Source organism: Opisthocomus hoazin, chromosome 2 (genome assembly GCF_030867145.1).
Source record: "Opisthocomus hoazin isolate bOpiHoa1 chromosome 2, bOpiHoa1.hap1, whole genome shotgun sequence".
NCBI lineage: Eukaryota > Metazoa > Chordata > Aves > Opisthocomiformes > Opisthocomidae > Opisthocomus > Opisthocomus hoazin.
In genome coordinates this window covers 56,559,222-56,578,603 of record NC_134415.1, presented here as the reverse complement: position 1 = coordinate 56,578,603, position 19,382 = coordinate 56,559,222, and the positions used below count along the sequence as shown (strand labels likewise).

Here is a 19,382-nt window from a genome sequence, read left to right as displayed (position 1 = left end):
TCATATGGATATTTATCCTGATATACAATTCATCAGTGATACTATATAAAACCATATTGACATTTTAAATTTCAGAATTATGACTTCCTCTTGAGATTTTGGTGACTCCAAAGAAAAAATATTGATTATGAGTTACAGCCTCACTCGGGTTGTGCAAAGCATTTCACATTTCAGATAAAATGGTCATAGTGCCATAATTCACATATGTTCTTTTTCAGCTGATGTACACAATATTCATTCATTGTTCCTATACAGGTGTAACATTAGTTATGACTACATTCTAAAGACAAACACAGATTACATAAATGAGTAGCCTGGCTAGGGGGAAATCGTGTGTAGCAAGTGACACCGGAAAATACTATTAAGCCCTATCTACCAGAAGAAGCAGGGGCAAGTCACTTGGGGGAACAGAGACATCTCTCAATTGTACAGCAATGAAATTACAAAAGCAAAAGCTCAGCTGGAGTGGAAATAATCAAAGGATATTAAGGGGAAGGAAAAAAGTTTCTATAAGTACACTGGCAGCAAAAGGAAGACTAAGTAAGGAAAGTGCATGCCTGCTGCTTAATGTGGTAGGGAACCTAGTGACAAAAGACACAGGAAAGGCCAAGATACTCAGTGCCTTTTTGTGTCTTGGATTTTATTGGCAAATTTCACTCTCAGGCCTCCCAGTTCATGAGCCTACTAACAGAGTCTGTGGGAGTGAAGCACTATCTACAGTAGAGGAAAGCAGCTAGGAGGCACTTAAGCCAACTAGACACACATACAGGTCCATGAGACCAGTTGAGATGTGAACAAAGGTATTGAGGGAGCTGACTGGAGCCACTCCAAGGCTCCTGTCAATCATATTCAAAAGACCATGGCAATTGCACACAGTTTCTCATGGCCAGAAAAAGGCAAACACCACACCCATCTTCAAAAATTGTAAGAAGGAGGATCTGGGGAACTGCAGTGCCTGAAGCTAACTTCAAACTCAAATGGACAAGGACCTAAGCAACCTGATCTAAGCTGGCCCTGCTTTGAGCCAGGGGTGGACTAGATGGCTTCCAGAAGCACTTTTCAATCAACGTACTACTTTGTTGTTAGCAACAACACGGACAAAGACATGGCTAAACAGGTTTCTCACTGTCTAGACAATAAATACATTCATACGCACTACCAGTAACTCTTATTGGAAGACAGCTGTGAAAATTCAATACCATCTGTGCCTTCTGCTGTGCAAATAAAAAATACAGATTCTACCACTCTAACTGAAGGAAGTTGTATTCTCTGCAGTGATACTTTGCTTTGCTTTTCCATCTTTGTCATCTCAATCATCTGTAAATGGCCTCCAGCCTCTCTCTATTATGTTTGATCTTTCATTAATGGTATCTTTTTTTGTCTGGCATTTTCCTGGAAACTCAAATGGTGCTTCATTCTATATTCAATAGTACTTAAGAAGCAATTTAAAACCCAAAGTGTTTATTGGTTTCTTTGGATTACTAGGAATGTCTACATCAGTTCCAGCTGTTTCAAAGAATCTGCTGTATCTGCATTAAATGCATGCATATAGAACAATGAAAACCAGGATACCAGCTATACCAACAGCTTCAACACTTGTGATACTTTGAAACTTTTCCCCTTTCAACATTGATTTAAATACAATTCCTGGCAGCTTCTAACATATACTTATAAGCAAAAAATGACAAGTTAAAATTCTTACTTTTTCTACTTTTTTCTTATTTCAGATGAAATATGAATGATGTATGTAGCGGTTTTAAATATTCAAGGACTACTGTTTTATTTATCTTTTTTTCTCCCTCTATGTCTGCATTTGCTCTTTTAAATATTTACAGAAAAACACAGAAGTTTTACTCAATAATAATAATAATAATCATTATAATGATAATAATGATAATGATGACAAAGTTGTTCTGAAGCCATTCCCAAAGACAATTAAATAATAATTGCAATAATTGCTGTAAGATTTCTGACTGCTTTGGGATAATAAGGGACTAATAAAAATCCGTATTTTTAAAAAACAACGAGATATAGAAAGACTTGCCTAGCTACTATCACACTAAAGACAGAAAATTAGTCTGCAATACACTTTGACATAATAGAACACCCTCAACACTACCAATGTGGAAGACATGGAAACAGTGGTATCTATGACTGAGATGTCTAAACTAAGCCCAATGCTCCTGCTTCTCAACATGGATGATTCAGTAACATTTTGGAAAACATCATAAAGAACTGCAATTTAATTGGATGATCCAAATACAAATGAGTAAGTGAAAAAAGACAGATGAATTTATTTACTAAAATACTGTATTTGACTAAGGCTATGAAGAAGTTCCTTTATTTCAATAATTGAATAATATAAATCATTGAGAATTCTTTGAAACAAACTAACAGTCACAAAGACAATGCAAAGGATTAGTGGTACTTTATGCTTAAGTCAGATGGCTTCATTGTGGAAGAGTATTTTAAACACCAACCTACCGGCAGACTTCTTTTTAATCTTATGCTAAACCCTAAAGGAAAGAAAGGAAGAATAAATTGCCAAATGAGTGAAACACTCTGAAGCTGGCACTAATTCATCTCTGACCCTCTAAGCAGCTTCTCCAGCAATACTGGTATAATTGATATAGTGCCAACAGGGGAAATAGGGAACAGCAGGATAGACAAGCACAACAGGAAAAAAAATTGCAGACAGATTACAACCGAAGTTTTTCAGAGAGTTCAGATTTAATAGAGAGACAGGAAACAGGCCCACAAGGTTCTGGACACGTGCTCTCTCAAGTTAAACATCGTCATTTAGTCTGTAGACCTATATATGTTAGCTACCCACCTATTCTGTAAGCAAGGAAGATCTTGTCAATACGGTCAACAGAGTCTAGGGAACAAATATTTACTTCTTAAAGTAGATAAATCTTCCTGTAAACTACCTATGACCATTCGTCACAAAGCAAACCTAGCAACACTGGAGGGAGTCTTCTCAAGAGAATTACAGCAGTACTGGTGTTTAGTTTCAGAACAGCATGGCTACTCCACCTTCCTTTCCCAGTACTCACATCATTCCGGCTCACCAGATAACAATAATTTTGTGACACGTGAAAGTAACTGGAGTACTATGCAGTTTTATTAGAATCCAGGAAGACACCATTCTTTCTATTCCATTATTTCCTCCAGATAAATATTTAATATTCTCTTTCCTAATCCCCCTTGTAAAAGACAGATGCACGTTTAATCTTGTTTAGCATTTTACTGCAGTCACTTTCCTTAACAATAAAACAAAACAAAACCCCCCAAAAAGAAGGAAAAAGAATCAGTTTTTCACTTTTGCTTAGATGAGCAGATCTGAGGACGGAAATGAGACATCTTCTCACAGTAAGTTTGATTAGGAGTATTTGAAACAGATAAAATTGTTTAATAGTTCAATAATAATGTCCAGCACTGTTTCCACAATGACTCTGGGGCTTTATGCAGAAATGTGTTTAAAGCCTTGACAGATAAAAGTGTTTCAGCTTCTTCTGTCTCCATGGCCATACTTTGGAAACTGGGAAAAAAAATCCCCAAGAATTCCACCACATTGATGACTTACACCATATTGATGACTTCTTCAGGGTTTCTGGTTAGTTATTTGCATATCGATATATCCAATCTTTTTTATTCTTCCTGTGATTCCAGTCATTCCTTATGACACAAGTTGCAAAGATGTTTTTGCAGCTAAATCCTTTCAGTTTCTATTTTCATTGAAGCTTCCTTTGTTTATTTCTATTAAACATACTTAAGTTTCAAAGTTTAAGATCTGCTTTAAATTATCAGTCTAAGAAATTGTGGGATAATAACAGAAGATCGGCAAGCAGGACTGTAAATACACTCAAGCGACTTGCAGCTGCAGTGTAGAAAAACACATATATCATTGTTTAGTCTTGTGTGCTTGACAAGTAGAACATCTATGTTTAGATAACATAGGCCTGTGATAAACCCAAAGGCACCTTATCCAACATGCTTGAGATTCCTGCCCTGCTGTGAGAGGGATCAAAGCACAGTGGAAAATTACACCTGTATGAATCCCCGATATATACAGGCGAAAGCAGCGGGTTTGGTAGCTCACAGTTTCTCTCTAGCAAGGACCGCACTCTGCAGTGCCTGCATTCCTGCTTCGCTTGCCCACCTCTGCCCAGGTGTTGCTTCAGAGATCCCCCAGTTTGTGAGGTAACAAAAGGAAACCTACTCTGCATTTCATCCATGGTTTTGTGGTTGTTCCCGAGTCCTGCCTGTGTTGGCTCACAGAGAAATCAATACAGAGGTTTTCATGGACTTAAGACATAGTATTGGGATCTCTGCCTGCGGACTGAGATGAAAAAGTTTTGATTAACCTAATGAATTGCTACTCAGCAGCTGAGCTACAGTTACTGTCTATGCATCTGTTCTGAGCTAACTTCAACTGTGAAGTAAAATATGTGTTTGCTTAAAGCACACTTTGGAGAATCAAAAGACTGAGACTTGGTATCTGTAACAGCAACTGTTCAAACAAACCAGCCATTTTATTTGCAGTACGATACATTTAGGTGGCAGAGTATGATTAGCTATTTATATGTTAGCCTTTCTGTAGATGCAATGATTGTGACTTTGGTCTTCATTTGATTCACTCTATTAAGAATTTACTTATCTCCACAGCAGGGCATTTGTTGCTAAGTAACTGCCAACAGGCCATCACTTCATGCTATCTTAGTGCTCCCTGTAGTGTTTTAAATGGTCACCAACATTGCCTGTAGCATGTGTTAAAGATTAAAAAAATAAACTGTGAATTTGCTTATAACACTACCCCAACGTAAGACAAAATCTATTTGATGCTCATAATTTTCACCTTGTTCCCTGGAAAGCATTGTCAATATTATCTTTCATTAAACGCATATAATCTATTCTTTCCATGAAATGTCTGCAACCATTAAGCTGTACAGCTTAGTTTCATTCAAATTCCAGAAAATGTACTATTAACATATGCCTGATGTCACACTGACTGCAGTTCTTGGGATGGCCAATAATTAACAGAAATGATTCAGTAACAGGGCATGTTAGGTAACAAATATCTAGCAAGCCAGTGAATGAGGCTCAGAGCTGAAACCTTTATCCTTCTTTCCTCCTTCCACTCCTCTGGATGCTCTGAACTTCTCTATATGTACAGAGGTGAGAGCAATCTGAAGGAAGAGACAGGAGTGAGGAATCTCACATTTCATGTTCCCCATTGGATACCAACGTTGGGACACAGGGAGATGAGAATTTGGGGTTTTTCCACTTACCAGGAAGCAATAAAGAAAAATGTATCCCTTCCCTTGGATTGTTTCAGCAGTCGGAAGAAACAATTTCTGGCTCCAGTAAAGGCTTTTATATTCGGAAAAAGAAGGCAGAGAACAAACAGATGGCTCATTCCCCTCCTCCAAACATGTCCTGCGGGAAACTAGTTAACTTTTTCCCAAACCTCTTCAGAACTCAAAGACAAAAGGCCCCTTTGAAGACTTTATTTATGGCAGAAAGTTCTTTTAAACTCTAATCATTGAAACAGATTTTCAAAAGTAGCATTTGAATGTCTTAGAAGCCCATGGCAGAAACCATGGCAACACTCAAGTTCATAAGAATCTGGAAAGGATATGAGAACGTTTGACCAAATACCAGCAACTGTTGCAAAATTATTTGCTCCTTTTCTCCATACCTAGTGCCATTCTTTAGAAGAGGAATGAACAGAATGAGTTATGATCAGATGATCCAATAAGAAGCTAGGGCAATACAATCTTCTCTTTGCTATTAATATAGTCAGCAGCAGCAATTACAAAATAAAACCAAAATACGCATGTGTTGTTTACAGCAACTGATCATTATTCTTATCTCAGACACTGAAGCCAAAACTTACAGGACTCTGCAGAATTAAAATACACTAGTCTAAACACTCAGAGCTCTCATGGTTGGGGAGAGACTCAGGTCATGGATACAGTTCAGGTACAATGAGCAAAACAAATAATTTTAAAATATCTAAGTTGCAATGACAGTTGCTTGCAAAGCCTATGACAATAGGATTTTTTTTGTCATTTCACTTCTGTATACTGGAGTAGGATTTCTTCCTCAAAAAGTACAGAGTGCCTTCTGTGTGAAGCAAGATCAAACCATGGAAAATTAAAGTGATGACAGAAAAAAGAGATTAATATCAACTGATTATTCTTTACAGATATACTATTTTTAAAGAAGTCTGTAATTTGGATCACTACTTTCAAGTGTAATAATCTCATTTCTAAACATAGCTGACATCCTTGTAGGTGTCAGACGAACTACTAACAGACTTGCCACGAATGAGCCTATTTCAAATGCTTGAGCACATTTGCTGAGAGAATGGTCATCTACACTCACATTTAGCCTTGCCAGCTAGAAATCCACATATTATCTTATTTTTATTTTCCTACATATTAATTGCAGGTGAAATGTTCATTCTTGGTTTGCTTTCCAGGTTACAGAAGGAGGAAAAAAAAAAGCTATATGCTAAACCCCTTGCCCAAATTTCCATTATTTCATGGAAAAATTGACTGAAAGTAGTGGTATAGAAGCATTACGCTTTTTAAAACTTTTTTTCTTTTTTTTTCAGTTTGCTCTCCTTGTTTTCAGCCTGATTCCATTTGTTTCCTTATAAATATTGTCTGAATTTTGGTCTTCATAATTTTAAAACTCCAGCTAAATTTAAACATCTTTCTTAAAAAAGTTTGGATTGGTTCTCATCAACATAATTCAGACTTTTGCTGTTTTGATCCATTTACACCAACTATACTTTTTTGCTATATAAAAATATGAACTGACAAAAAAGCCAGAAATTGAATATAAAAAGCAGAATAGAGTACTAGACTGGTACCATGTGTTAGAGAAAAAAGATGAAGATGCATTCAAAAAACTGATGACAAATACAATATAAGGCAACTGAATACTTCATTTAGATCATCATAGATTTGTTTTATCTTGTGTGACTAAATCTTAGTAAAGCTAAAACAAAAATACATTTTTTTCATGTATTTTTGGAAGGATTCATGTGAAATACAACCTGCATTCCAGGAAATAGAAGAGGTTTTACTGCATAAACTATCATTAATAAATGGCTCAAAGACAGAAGAAAAACCAGGTGAAGTTACAGTCTTCAGAACACTGCTGCTTTTAATGGCAGCACAAGTCAAGACTGCAGCCTGTGAGAGCCATGCTAGAAAAGCTCAGCTTGCCATTTTCAGTGGCAAGAGCCAGCTGTAGCAAAAATTCTCTGCTTCTGATTCTATGGAGACAAAGGACTGCTCTCAAAAAGCTTTTAATATGGAATGGAAAAAAAGTATTTTACATATCTGAAAAACACTTTTGGTAATGGAAGGTATCAGATGGTCTGGAAGTCATTCATTTGCCAGCCTTTCATATTCTAACACACTGAAGGTCACTGAGTCTTCTAAAAGACATCCTTCATTTTTTTTTTTTCTTTTTAATTTACGTTCCCAACAGGGGAACACTGAAGATTAATCCCAAGAGATGCTTGCCAGGGCAGAAACGTTGTAATATCTAGCTCTTAAATGAGCACTTTTAATCTACAGACACAAAGATAGTTTACAGAGGAGAGCTTTATGTCCAGTTTTACAGGTGGAAATATGATCTACCAAGACCTAGCCAGAGTTATAGCAAGGGCCTGGAAAGAGGAGTGCCTTTTCTGGTGATTTTCAGATGCCAATCTCAGCCAAGAGAAATGATCTCTGACTGATTCTTCGAAGGTGTTTGACTCCGGGTAGCGCTCCAGGTGGGTCTGTGGTCAGCTGGCCTAAATCCTTCATGGTTACCTGGTTTCAAAAGGTGGAGGTGACAGGCCAAGTGAGCAGAGTCCAGACTAACACAGGCACCAAGGCGTCCCAGCTGCATCTTGCAGTCTTTCAACAAGTCACAGGTTTGAGTGCAAGTAACATCTACATCCAACTGGCAGACTAAATTTCTGTTTGAGCAATGCACTGTCCTTCCAACTAGCAGCAAATGACTACAGGTTATACAGTTCTCAGTGAATGACAGCACTTCAAGATCAGAAGCTGTCTGTCATTATGACAGATCATTTAAGATCTCTGTTCAAGTACCGTCAAAGAAAACAAACAAAACACTAAGGCACACTAGAAGCAGGATGTCCAATATGTGAAATTAGTACAACGCAACTCAGTATAATCAACTTCATGTCCTTTGCATGTATTACTATGATTGGTTCCAGTTGCCCTTCCAATGGAACAATAACTTTGGAAATTCAGCAACAGGCAACAGTTTAGAGCATGGAGGAATAACAAAGCGTAAACATATAAAATACTGAGTAGTACAGATAAGAGTGTATTATCTGTTCTCATAGCACAAGAAAAATAATGCATCTAACATCAACCACAGCAAAGTTAATACCATAAAAGCAAACACCTGACCACTCAGGACATAATTAACCAGCAGAACTCCTTTACATCAGATGCCGCTCAGGTACGAATAATGATCTATAGCCTGTGGAACAGCTTGTCTTAAGCAGAATACACCTCTGTCAAACTCAGGACAAAAAAAGAAATGGAATGTGCCATGTGTGGGATGTTAGCTCCATTCCCCTGAGCTCTGTGTGAGAAAGCACTAACAGCACAGTCACAGAACATCCACTTGTTCTGGTTGTCCTCTGAGGCAGGAAGCTCAGGATCTCTTTCAAATCCTTACTTACTGCAACTGATTCAAAGAGCGAATCTGATGTCATGTTTCCCCATATAATTATACAGTACCTTAGAAATTATGGAACCAGCAACTTTTCTGAGTTTGTTTCTCCTAGCGTTTCCTGCTAAAAAGATTGAGCTGGCGTTAGCTTCAGCTATAAGAATGCTGCAGCACGTCTTTCCGCACTGGAGTTTGGTACTCCAGCATCTTTTAAGAACACAGCGTGTGCTTTGCTCTTTTCTTTGGCATTTCTTCCTTGTTGGCTTCTGTAAAATCCTTTCATGCCTTCTGTGTGGCACCTGGGCAATTAAGAACTAAAAATCTCTGTATGGCAGAGCACCTCAGTACTTCTGTGGATTCAGGTCAACTCATTTACAAAGCACTTGGCACGCATTGATAACAAAACCAGGAAATCCCATTTCTTCAGCAATGGTTACACAGAGCTCTCAGAACAAGCTAAAGACCGTTCTGCTTAAGTAGATGAATAATCCATGGCAAACAGACTCTCTAACATGATATTTCCAGAATGCTTTCCAGTTTCAAAGCGCAATTATTATTATTTTTCTTCTGACAGCGCTTTTCCTGCTATATAGTTCTGGTGAAAGCTGCTTTTCTCTATTACACTGTTCACTGTAATAGAAGTCTAGACTTCTGTTGCACAGTCTGGTTGCACAGTCTCCAACCATCGGCTCCTGGACAGTGTCTGCCTGCAAGATCCCCTGATACTGCTTTGAATTACAGGGAAAGAAAAACCTGGAACTAAGACCAGCAGGGAGCACAACATTTAATCTGATATTGCCACTGGTATATTACTTAATGTTTTCATGCCCATGAGTCTATGAATTTTGAAATCTACAGATCAGGGTAGGCTGAGCTCTCAGGAGTTCACTGTTTTAATTAGAATTAACCAGGAAAACTACTTTAAATACATAATTTCCTAATTAAAATGTAATCTAGTTCATCAAAAATTCAACTTACTGGTTGGCTTATATGTTATTTCAATATGTTTATCATATTTACTTGTGGAAGAACCCATTGTCTCACCATAAAGCACGAAACAACAAAAAAGTTAAAGACAGAAGAAAAGGAAAAAAAAAAGTACTAACAAACTGACTATACAGATTAAAGTTCTGTTGCGTTTACACACTGAAATATTTCAATGGATGAAGCACAGATGCTGAAAGAAAGGTCTTCATCTTTCTGGCCACAAAATGCTAACACTAAGAATTCTCGGTGTGCTTATGGGTCCCCATGTGCCGCTCGGGGAGAGGGGGAGGAGGGAGAGAAACGGGAGTAAGTTGAGCCCGGGAAGCAGTGAGGGGTGGGGGGAAGGTGTTTTAAGATATAGTTTTATTTTCTCATTACCCTACTCTTATTTGTTGTGTGATAAACTCCCTTTTCTCCCCAAGTTCAGTCTGTTTTGTCCATGACAGTAGTTGGTGAGTGATCTCTCCCTGTCCTTATCTCGACCCTCGAACCTTTCATCATATTTCCTCTCCTCTGTCCAGTTGAGGAGGGGGAGTTATAGCGTGGTTTTGGTGGGCACCTGGCATTTATCCAGGCCAAACGAAAACACTGTGCCATTATCCACGAGACATTAGTTCTTGTCATTCCCAATCTTCAGGCAATCTAGTAAACCCCACTCAAAACATTAAACAATGAATCTGTTCAGTTTATATTCTCTAAATCACTGCCATAGCCCAAACCTTTAGAATACTTACCTGAGGAACATGTGCTGGCAATGGCTAAAATCTTAATCACAAGCCTTGCCTTACTCCTTCTCCTAGGCATATGGGAATTAAGTGCGAATTAGCAATGCAGTTATTTTTTCTGTTCTCTACTGCCCCAGCCTGTAATCTTAATAACCAACGTTAGGTAATCCTAGGCTTTGGTGCTGTACAACAGCAGTGCAGCAACCTGCTACTCGTTGCAATCAATCAGGCACACAGCTAAACTTAAATAATTTCTTCCAGCCAGTCCAGGCTTCAGCCTGTTTCTGCAGGTCCTTAAGGACCCATCAGCAGCAAATATTGCTTCTAGTTACTGCTTTCCTTAACAAGAACTCCAACACCACTCTGACCTTCCCCTATACATCCGTGATCTCTGCCTGTGCCACAATTATCCCTAAATCACTTGCCTCTCTTGACATTGACCATTAACTCCTCATTTTCATCCATAATAGCCCAACCCCTAATTCAGATTTTCCTTTGTGCTGGCAGATGGTAATGACTCCAGTTTAAGTTGGGCTTAATGGCATAGAGTCTCATCAAATTGATTTAAAAAGCATTTTATTTATTATCCATTCTTACTAGTCCAAATCTCTTCCAGTGCCGACAAAGTCATCAGTTCCTGTTGATAGAATCACAGAATAGTTTGGGTTGGAAGAGGCCTTTAAAGGCCATCTAGTCCAACCCCCCCGCAATGAGCAGGGACATCTTCAACTAGATCAGGTTGCTCAGAGCCCCGTCCCACCTGACCTTGAACATTTCCAGGGATGGAGCATCTACCATCTCTCTACGCAACCTGTTCCAGTCTTTCACTGCCCTTATCATAAAATATTTCTTCCTTCTATCTAGTCCAAATGTCCCTCTGTTATTTTAAAACCACCACCTTTTGTCCTATCGCAACAGGCCCTACTAAAATTCACTATTCACTATAGCCATTGAAACCTGGGAAATATCAGATTCTCAGTAGCCTCTAATGGTTCAATTAAAGAAAGCTATAAGGACAGAAGTTCTTCTGAGCTCTTCAGCCTGTCATCTTTAGCAACTGCCTAGCTTCCGAAGTGAATTGCTACCTAATTAGAAAGCAGTAATGAAGAGAGACCCAATGGAGCATCCTGCAGAGACCCATGCAAAGTCTGACTTAGCGAGTCCAAAGGAATTTTCCTGCCTTCTCTGTATGCTTCTGAGGTCCCACTCCAGCACCACAGTACATCCACCAGTAATCACCATTGATTTTTCACAGTACAGACTTACTGTGCTGACTGTCGTAAGCATTTATGGGGGAAAAAGATGCCTGATCCCACTAGAAATCAAATAAAGTATAAAAGTATATAAAAGTAATTTTACATACATCAAAAAATATTTTCCAGCTGTTTGTACACATTACTCTCAGAGGGGTGCTGTATTAATGTTATCCACATGATTTGAAATTAGAACATTGTAATTCTTCATGGTAAGCACTGACAGCTCTCAGGATTTAAAAATAAAATATTCTAAAAACAATTATAAATATTAAGAGTAGCAGTTGTAAGCTTTTTGTCCCAGAGTAGACTTGTGCAGAATCAGCTCAGTAGTCTGCTGATTTTTCTTGAAAATGATACAGATCTAGCCTTAAATCAGAAAAGTGAACATTCTCTGCATTTGGGGCTAGAATTGTACTTTGTAGAAAATGAATGAGATTTGCATCTTCTTCTCATGGACCTGTAAACACTGTATATCTTTACTGTAATATAGAAATTCCTTACTATACAGCATATTTCCATTTCCAAACAAAGAAATAACATGTCAATCTGTCTGCTATCAAATGCATTCCCGTCATTCTGACATCACAAATCCTATGACAAAGGGGAAAGCACTTTAGAAGCAATATAAAAAATTGAAAAATGTAATATAGCCTCCATTTTGCATAAATCACAGTCTGTAGTTCTAAGTTTTGACCACAAGCCTGATCCAAATAAAAAGCTCCCTGTAGACTTTAGCAAACTGTCATTCAAAACATGAAACTGCCTAGTTGCTTGTTCTGTCCATGGAAATCCTCTAGCTTATAGCAGTGATCTCCAAAGTGAGGTGCACACACAAGGAAGAAAATATCAGAACTTCAGTAGTGCATGTATATAATTTATAAATAGATATATATACATATATATTGGGGTGGGGTGCTCAAAAATTTTTTACTGATATAGTTGCACAATTTAAAAAGTTTGGAGACCACTGGCATTTAGCATGACTAAAAAAATAAATATGTTTCAATGTTTCAGTCCTTTTGGCAGGACTAAGAGTCCCTAAATATCTTTTTGATATTAGGTTTGGGGTATAAATTCCAATACATCTGGGAAACAAGGGAAAGCAAGAAGAAAGGCTATTCAAGGTGTCAACAGAGTTCTCAAGGGTAAACTTCTTGCCCCACTGTGTTCAGTTCTCAACTACCAACAATTTTCACTGATTCCAGCAAAACCAGATTTTCACCCAGATCTTTGACTAGAGTACTAAGACACATGTGGGTTTTCAGCATGATGAAGATCTTACCGAGACTAAACACTGTAGTAGAGTAGAGCCTTTAACCAACCTAGAAAGCACTTCCAACTCGCAGAGCAAAACAGTATGATTGAAAGTGTAGCGACTGCTGAATTCAAATTTTTGAATACTTTACAGCACCATTCTCCAATGTTTCGTGAGAGAATGGGGCTACTTGTTCTGTAAAATTTTTGTTTCAAGACAAAAAATTATTTACGCAAAAGTTTAGAATAAGCTGTCACTAGCTTTCCTTGATTTAAATTCATTGTCCACAGCTCAAAAGATGCTAAAGTAAAATCTTTCCTGACAGCTTAAAGAAGAAGGTTTATAAGGTCAGTTGCTGAACTTAGCAAGACATGCATTCACCTAAACCAACATTTTTCCATCCATCCATCCATCCATCCATCCATCCATCCATCCATCCATCCATCCATCCATCCATCTGGCCTTAGTAATATTTCAGAATGATAAAAAGTGAGCAGGGATAGGCTAGTCAGGAATTGGTATCGGAATTGCTGCAACTTTAGATTTTTTGTGTGACAGATTTTCTGGTTTCCCCTTTTACATTACCAGCATTTCTAGTAATATATATATATGAATGTAAATATTGATACAAGCACAAATAGAGATACTTCTGTAAACTACAAGCTGTTCCATCAAATAATTTATTTAAAAAAAAACAAAACAAAACAGGTCACTTCACCTTTCATATGCCTGAATATTGTTCAGGACAATAAGATGTCGTAAGGAAATGTATACAGCACATACACTGAAACCTCTAGACGCTCACTGCAGGGACTTACTCCTGTTACAGCAAGGGTGCTCTGTATCACAATGGCGGAGCAGACAAACCCAAAAGACATGCTACAGTTTAAAGAGACAACTACAGGCTTAATGAAAAAAAACTAACACAAACCATATATTCCGTGTTATGAAGGTTCTGCCTTACAATCAGGCTACTGTAACAGTTTCATCCATAGTCTAGTAACATAAATCACTAAGCCGCCACCTGGACATCTTCAAGCCACTACACTTTATGTAAAACAGCCTTAGTGAAGTGAGTAAATCTTCCTGTACTCTGATTCTTAGCTACTGCTTAATTAACATTGGCATATGCTAGACATTACTTCCACTGCAATTAGTTGATAATTGCTGAGTGAGAGACAAATCATGTCTCCTGTCCTTTAGGTCCAACCTGAGATTTAAAATATAACGTGAGCATACCTCCTAGATCGCATTTCAGGGGTGTTTCAGTAACACTTAGTTTCATTCAAATATAGTTCTAACTAAATATTCTCATCTCAACTTGACACTGGGAAAACAATTTTCTAATCTGATTTATCCACTGCGGTCTCATTTAATAAAGCCTAAAGTAAATGTACTAAAGACAGATACTGTTCTAGATATTGTGATACAAATAACTCATAAGAATGATTCTTTTACAAGTTATTATGTATGATATAGGACAGAATTAACAATTTTACTACATAAAACATATGTATTTTTAGACTCTCCAAAAAAAAGATCTATCTTAATTTAATAGAACAGCTAAAAAATTCGCATGCTGTAAGAACGCCTATTAAGGACAAAACCTGCAATACTGGACAAATGTTTTGCATAACAGTCTATTCAGTTTCACATACACTGGAAAGTAAGAAAAGACTTCTTTTTCCCTAAAAGTGCTAAAAAAATGAAGTGTTCTTGACAGCTCAGATATCATCAAAAAAATTTTGACGGCTTGAAGGAGTAAATATGAAGGGCTGCATGGTTGTGGCCAAAACAAAACCAAAGTTATTAAGCAAACTGATGCAGTGAGGAGTAGTGAGGAATTGGAGGTACTGGCTGACTGCAACAGAAAAGTTATCAAAATGAGAGTCAGGATGCGAAACACGAAACAGATGTATGAAAACATGAAACAAGAAAATACTTTGTAGCAAAGGCTGGGTAACCAGATATGAAACAAGAACAAAGGGGCATCTGAAGATTGATTTCAAGAGAGAAGTAAGTGATGCAACGGAAATCTTTATTTATGGCAGGAAAAAGAAGAAAAGGGCATGAGCGGATATCTCAGATACGTTTCTCATCTGAATCCTGCCAGCACCATGCATGCAGGCTTGCATACCTCAGGATGAGAAAGTTTGTCAAAACACAGAAATAGAACTTGCAGGTCAAAACGGCAGCCGTGAAAGTCAATGTTTTCTATTTATTTATTTGTCGTTGCAGGAAGAAATATACATTTTCACGGAAATATACAAATTCACACTAAATACCTAGCAAATAGCGAATCATTTTAAACTATCTCAACAGATGCTACTTACACAGAAATAGTTAAGAAATTAATAGGAAGAATGATTTATATATACATATACTGAATTTCCTCAGATTCATTCCAAAATGAAGCAAACATTCAAGGCACTGGGAATCGTGTTTCCCTCCTGTAAATGAAACTGATGTGCCATAGCAGTCATTAACTTTTTTGCCCCAAAAACTTCCGCCAGCTCCGTTCCTCTACCCGGCGAAGACGGAGGGTGCGTGTCCCCGAAACTGTTGTCCCGATTCACAGCGTCGAGGTTCAACAAACAAACCACCCCCACCCCGCACCTTTCCTACTGAAACCACTTCTAACCACGCATCCACTCGAGCAAGCGAACTCCCTCAGCCCGAGCTGTCCGCACGCACGGGGCTGCGGCCGGGCACCCCCCGCCCGGCCTGCCCGGTGCCGGCAAGGCCGCCATCCCGCGGCGCGGACAGACCGCGGCCCCGTGCCGCAGGTGGGCCCCGGCCCCGCCGGCCCGGGCCTGCACGCCCGCCGGGGCCCGAGGAAGGGCGGGCGCGCGGCCGTGGAGCCCCGGGGGAAGTTTCCAGAGGGCCCGCGGGGGCGGCCGAGCGCCGTCCCGGGGAGCGGCCGCAGCAGCCCCGGCCGGGCACCCCGCCTCGCCCCCCATTCTGCCCCCCCCGCACCCCCCTTCCCTCCCCATATCTCACTCTTTGGCGGCGGCCCCCACCAGCCCGGAGTTGTTGCGGCTGCCGAGCTCCTTCTTCTTGCTCCCCTTGGAGGCCATGGCCGAGGGTCCCGCCGCGTCCGTCGCGTTGCCGGGCAACCCGGCCTGCTGCAGGCAGCGCTGGATTCCAGCGCCGCCCCGCGGCCCAGGGGTCCTGGGGCCAGCCCACCCCGGGCATGGTCCCCGACCCCCGCGGGAGGGAGGGAGCGAGGGCGGGAGGAGAGGCCCGGGAGGCGCCGGCACCAACGCCGCGGGGCAGCGAGCGCCGGGTGAGGGCTTGCGGCCCGCTCCCGCCCGGCTACCGGCTCCACCGTGGGGCGGGGGGGGGCACGGACCGGCGCCGTGTTCAGAGAACCGAACGGCTGGTGCGAAGGGCCTTTCAAGGCCGGGCTTCGGAGGCGATGAAACACCGCTTGCTGAGCTCACGCAGCACCTGCGAGGGTCCTTCTACATAAAATAATCCGAAAAAAGCTAGAGACCTTTGAAAAGCGCGGTTTAGTTACACGCACTCTTATCGTACGGCTAAGCTTCTGTCGAACGAGAGCGGAAGTACCACTTTGAAGCCGTAGCAAGTTTTTTGCCCCTTTTTGTATCAGTACATGTAAACCACATGAGAAGGAATAATAAAAAAATAAAAAAAAAAGGAACTTAAAAAAATTATAAAAAATAGTCCTGGAGAAATTTTCGAGCTGGAATGTCCAAGTATTTACTGTCTTTTTTTTCCATTGGGAAATGATGCAGCTAATTAATTCCTGATATGAAGCCTATGGTTTCCACAGTGAATGGAGTTCCACCAAGATCAGGTAAACCTAAGGTTAATTAGCTCCTTTAGAATTCAGTGGAGAGTTGATTCAACTAAACCAAGAGGACTTTTTCAGATACGTACCCATTTTCAGATATGTTACTGCCAATGACTCCTACTTTCTAACTCTTCACTTATTTTCTGTTTCCCAATCTAGTGCATGATGAGAAATCCATGATAAAACAGGAAGTACTTCTTTGCTTGTTCTTGTTCAGGCTAAGTCTTTTTGAAATACAAAAAAATCAGTGAAAATGTATTTGTCAAGTTGCAGAGGGCATACGTAGGTCAAAAGAAGCAAGGAAAAATATGCAGATGTTGCTACATCTAGAGGCTTATTTTAGACAAGTGTCAGATCTTGCTTTATGTCAAGATGACAAAAGGCCGGATATATACTTTTAAATTTCAAAGTGGAAAATTCTTCTGCATCTTTGCATTTCCTTCAGCATTATGTCCAACAGAATCCATTTTAAACAAGGTACCTCGGGACAATTCTCACTTGAGAACCAAGTAAACATTTGAGGTTTATTTATTTCTTTTCAAACTGAGCAGCTGGTCTCTCTTCAGACAATTACGCTGCCAAATATTGATCAGGGCATGCAGATGAGTAACGGCAGCCACAGCGGTGAGTTTAAAGAGCTGGCTGCCGCTTCATAACCATTGCAAGGCAGTTAAACTCTGCACCGTGCTGGATGCTTACACATACTTGCAGACTGAGGCTGGAACTTACAGGACTGAGTTTGTGACCCAGAACACCGATAAAATCACCTCAGACAACGTGTGATTTCCTTCTGTTCCTCTGAATCCCCAGATGACCAGAGAGATTTGCAGCATCCCAGCAAATATAACTCTTGTAATACAATTATATGAAAGACAACAGAAAAGTAACTGAAATTTGAGTGCATCTGTCTGTAAACTTTTTTGGGTGGTGAAGGTGAATGGACAGAAATGCACCTTTTACCATATAATTCTACAATATGTTTGTTTGCAAAGAGTGATGTCATTAAAAGCACATATCTGGGTGTTTTGTGAAGAAAAGAAAGGATATCAAGTTTTGCATCCATCAAGTTCCATCTCTTTATTTATCCAAGAACCTAATTTAGAATTCCATCACCTAATAGCAATGACAAGGCCAGCCTCTGAATTTTAAAAAAGCTAGCTTTTTAACTGGCAAAGAATCTGTAAGGTCAAATCATCCGTTTCATTGGCCTAGTGTCTCAAGTCATGAAGGATATCTGACAGACACTCCCTGAAGGGAAACATTGTTAGGGTAGAGACAGCCTACAGTTTGAAAATATGAACTAAATATACAATACAATGAAACAAGAAGAACAGTGAAGCTGTATGTTAGGAACCCATTGGGGTGTAGCTAAACAGATACTAAGATAACAGGTACTGGTTAGTTATGTGGCATTCTGGTCATCATTCTTCTAAGACACCAGTCAAAACACTGGTGCTTTTTTTTTCCCCCTTAAATGATCACATCATTAACTGCAATAGCACACACAAGTCACTTACAGGAAAATAGCCTTTTAGTCCTAAATATTTTGTACTTTTTGCACTTTTTTACAGCTACAAATACTAGTTGGAGAATGCAGAAAAAGACTTAACTATGAACAGGAACACTACCAAAGCCTCTCTTGGGGGTCTTGGAGCTCAGACTTAACTCTCCTCTGATTTTATAGAAAGCACAAGGAATTCCAGCAAGACAGGAGAAAATTTTTGCCTTAAGAGAAGGCCTGGGACTGTGGTAGGGGGGCAAATCTTCATGTGTAGAAATACCTGATGGGGAGACTAGAGACACTCACATCCTTCTCAGAGGTGCCCAGTGGCAGGATTAGAGACAATGTGAAAATTTAAATACAGGAAATTTCTCTTAAAAATAAGATTTCTTAAATTTTGTTTTTGTTGTTAATTACAGCAAGGGTGATCAAACGCTGGAACAGGTTTTCCAATGAGACTGTGGAGTCTCCATCAAACTGGACCTGTATGTGAACAACCTTCTCAAGCTGACTGCTCTGAGCAGGGCTGTAGGACTACATGATGTCCCAAGGCCTCTTCTAACCTCACCCATTCTGCGATTCTGGCAAGTTTTCCATTAAAAAAGGGTTAAAGTTAGACAGAGAAGCTTCTGTTAGAACGGATGCTGTATCGTCAAGTGTAAGGTCAGTACAAAGTTAGACAAGGAGACGAAAGGGAGGCAGAATGGATTTTTATTTTCTTTTGTTTGGGTTCTGGAGAATTTTTATTTTTTTCATTTATCAAAGGATAAGAAAAGTTATGTTCTGAAATTAATTCATTTAGCAGATCAGAAAAAAGGGTGCTCTTACTTCTGCTACTGTCTTCTGCTTATTTACTAAGTTGAAAAGTAGGTAGGAGATAAGGAAAGTACAGGTCAGTGGGAAATTGTGACTGGGGGAGGACGGCAGTGGGTTGGCATTTCAGGAACAGCAGGAGTGAAGGATCAGAAAAAGAGTGAAGGGTGATCAGAAAAAGGGGGTGTGTGATGGGAGACTGGCAATGACCGAGAAAAAGGAAGCCCTGCAGCGTGTGACAGAGCTGGGGAGGAGCAGCTTGCGCAGAGTTAGGAACAGTCGGCTGCTGAGGTGACATAGGACAGGGAAC

General features: G+C 39.8%; 1 protein-coding gene across 1 annotated transcript in view; it reads right to left on the bottom strand.

Moving 5' to 3' along the window:
* ADGB (androglobin) overlaps window positions 1-16,196 on the bottom strand; it is a 120,217-nt gene extending 104,021 nt beyond the window's left edge. Inside the window, 2 exon segments of the mRNA XM_075413741.1 lie at window positions 15,942-16,081; window positions 16,083-16,196. Coding sequence (XP_075269856.1) covers window positions 15,942-16,081; window positions 16,083-16,136 — 194 coding nt within the window. The 5' untranslated portion in view covers window positions 16,137-16,196.
* Window positions 16,197-19,382: the final 3,186 nt, after the last annotated feature.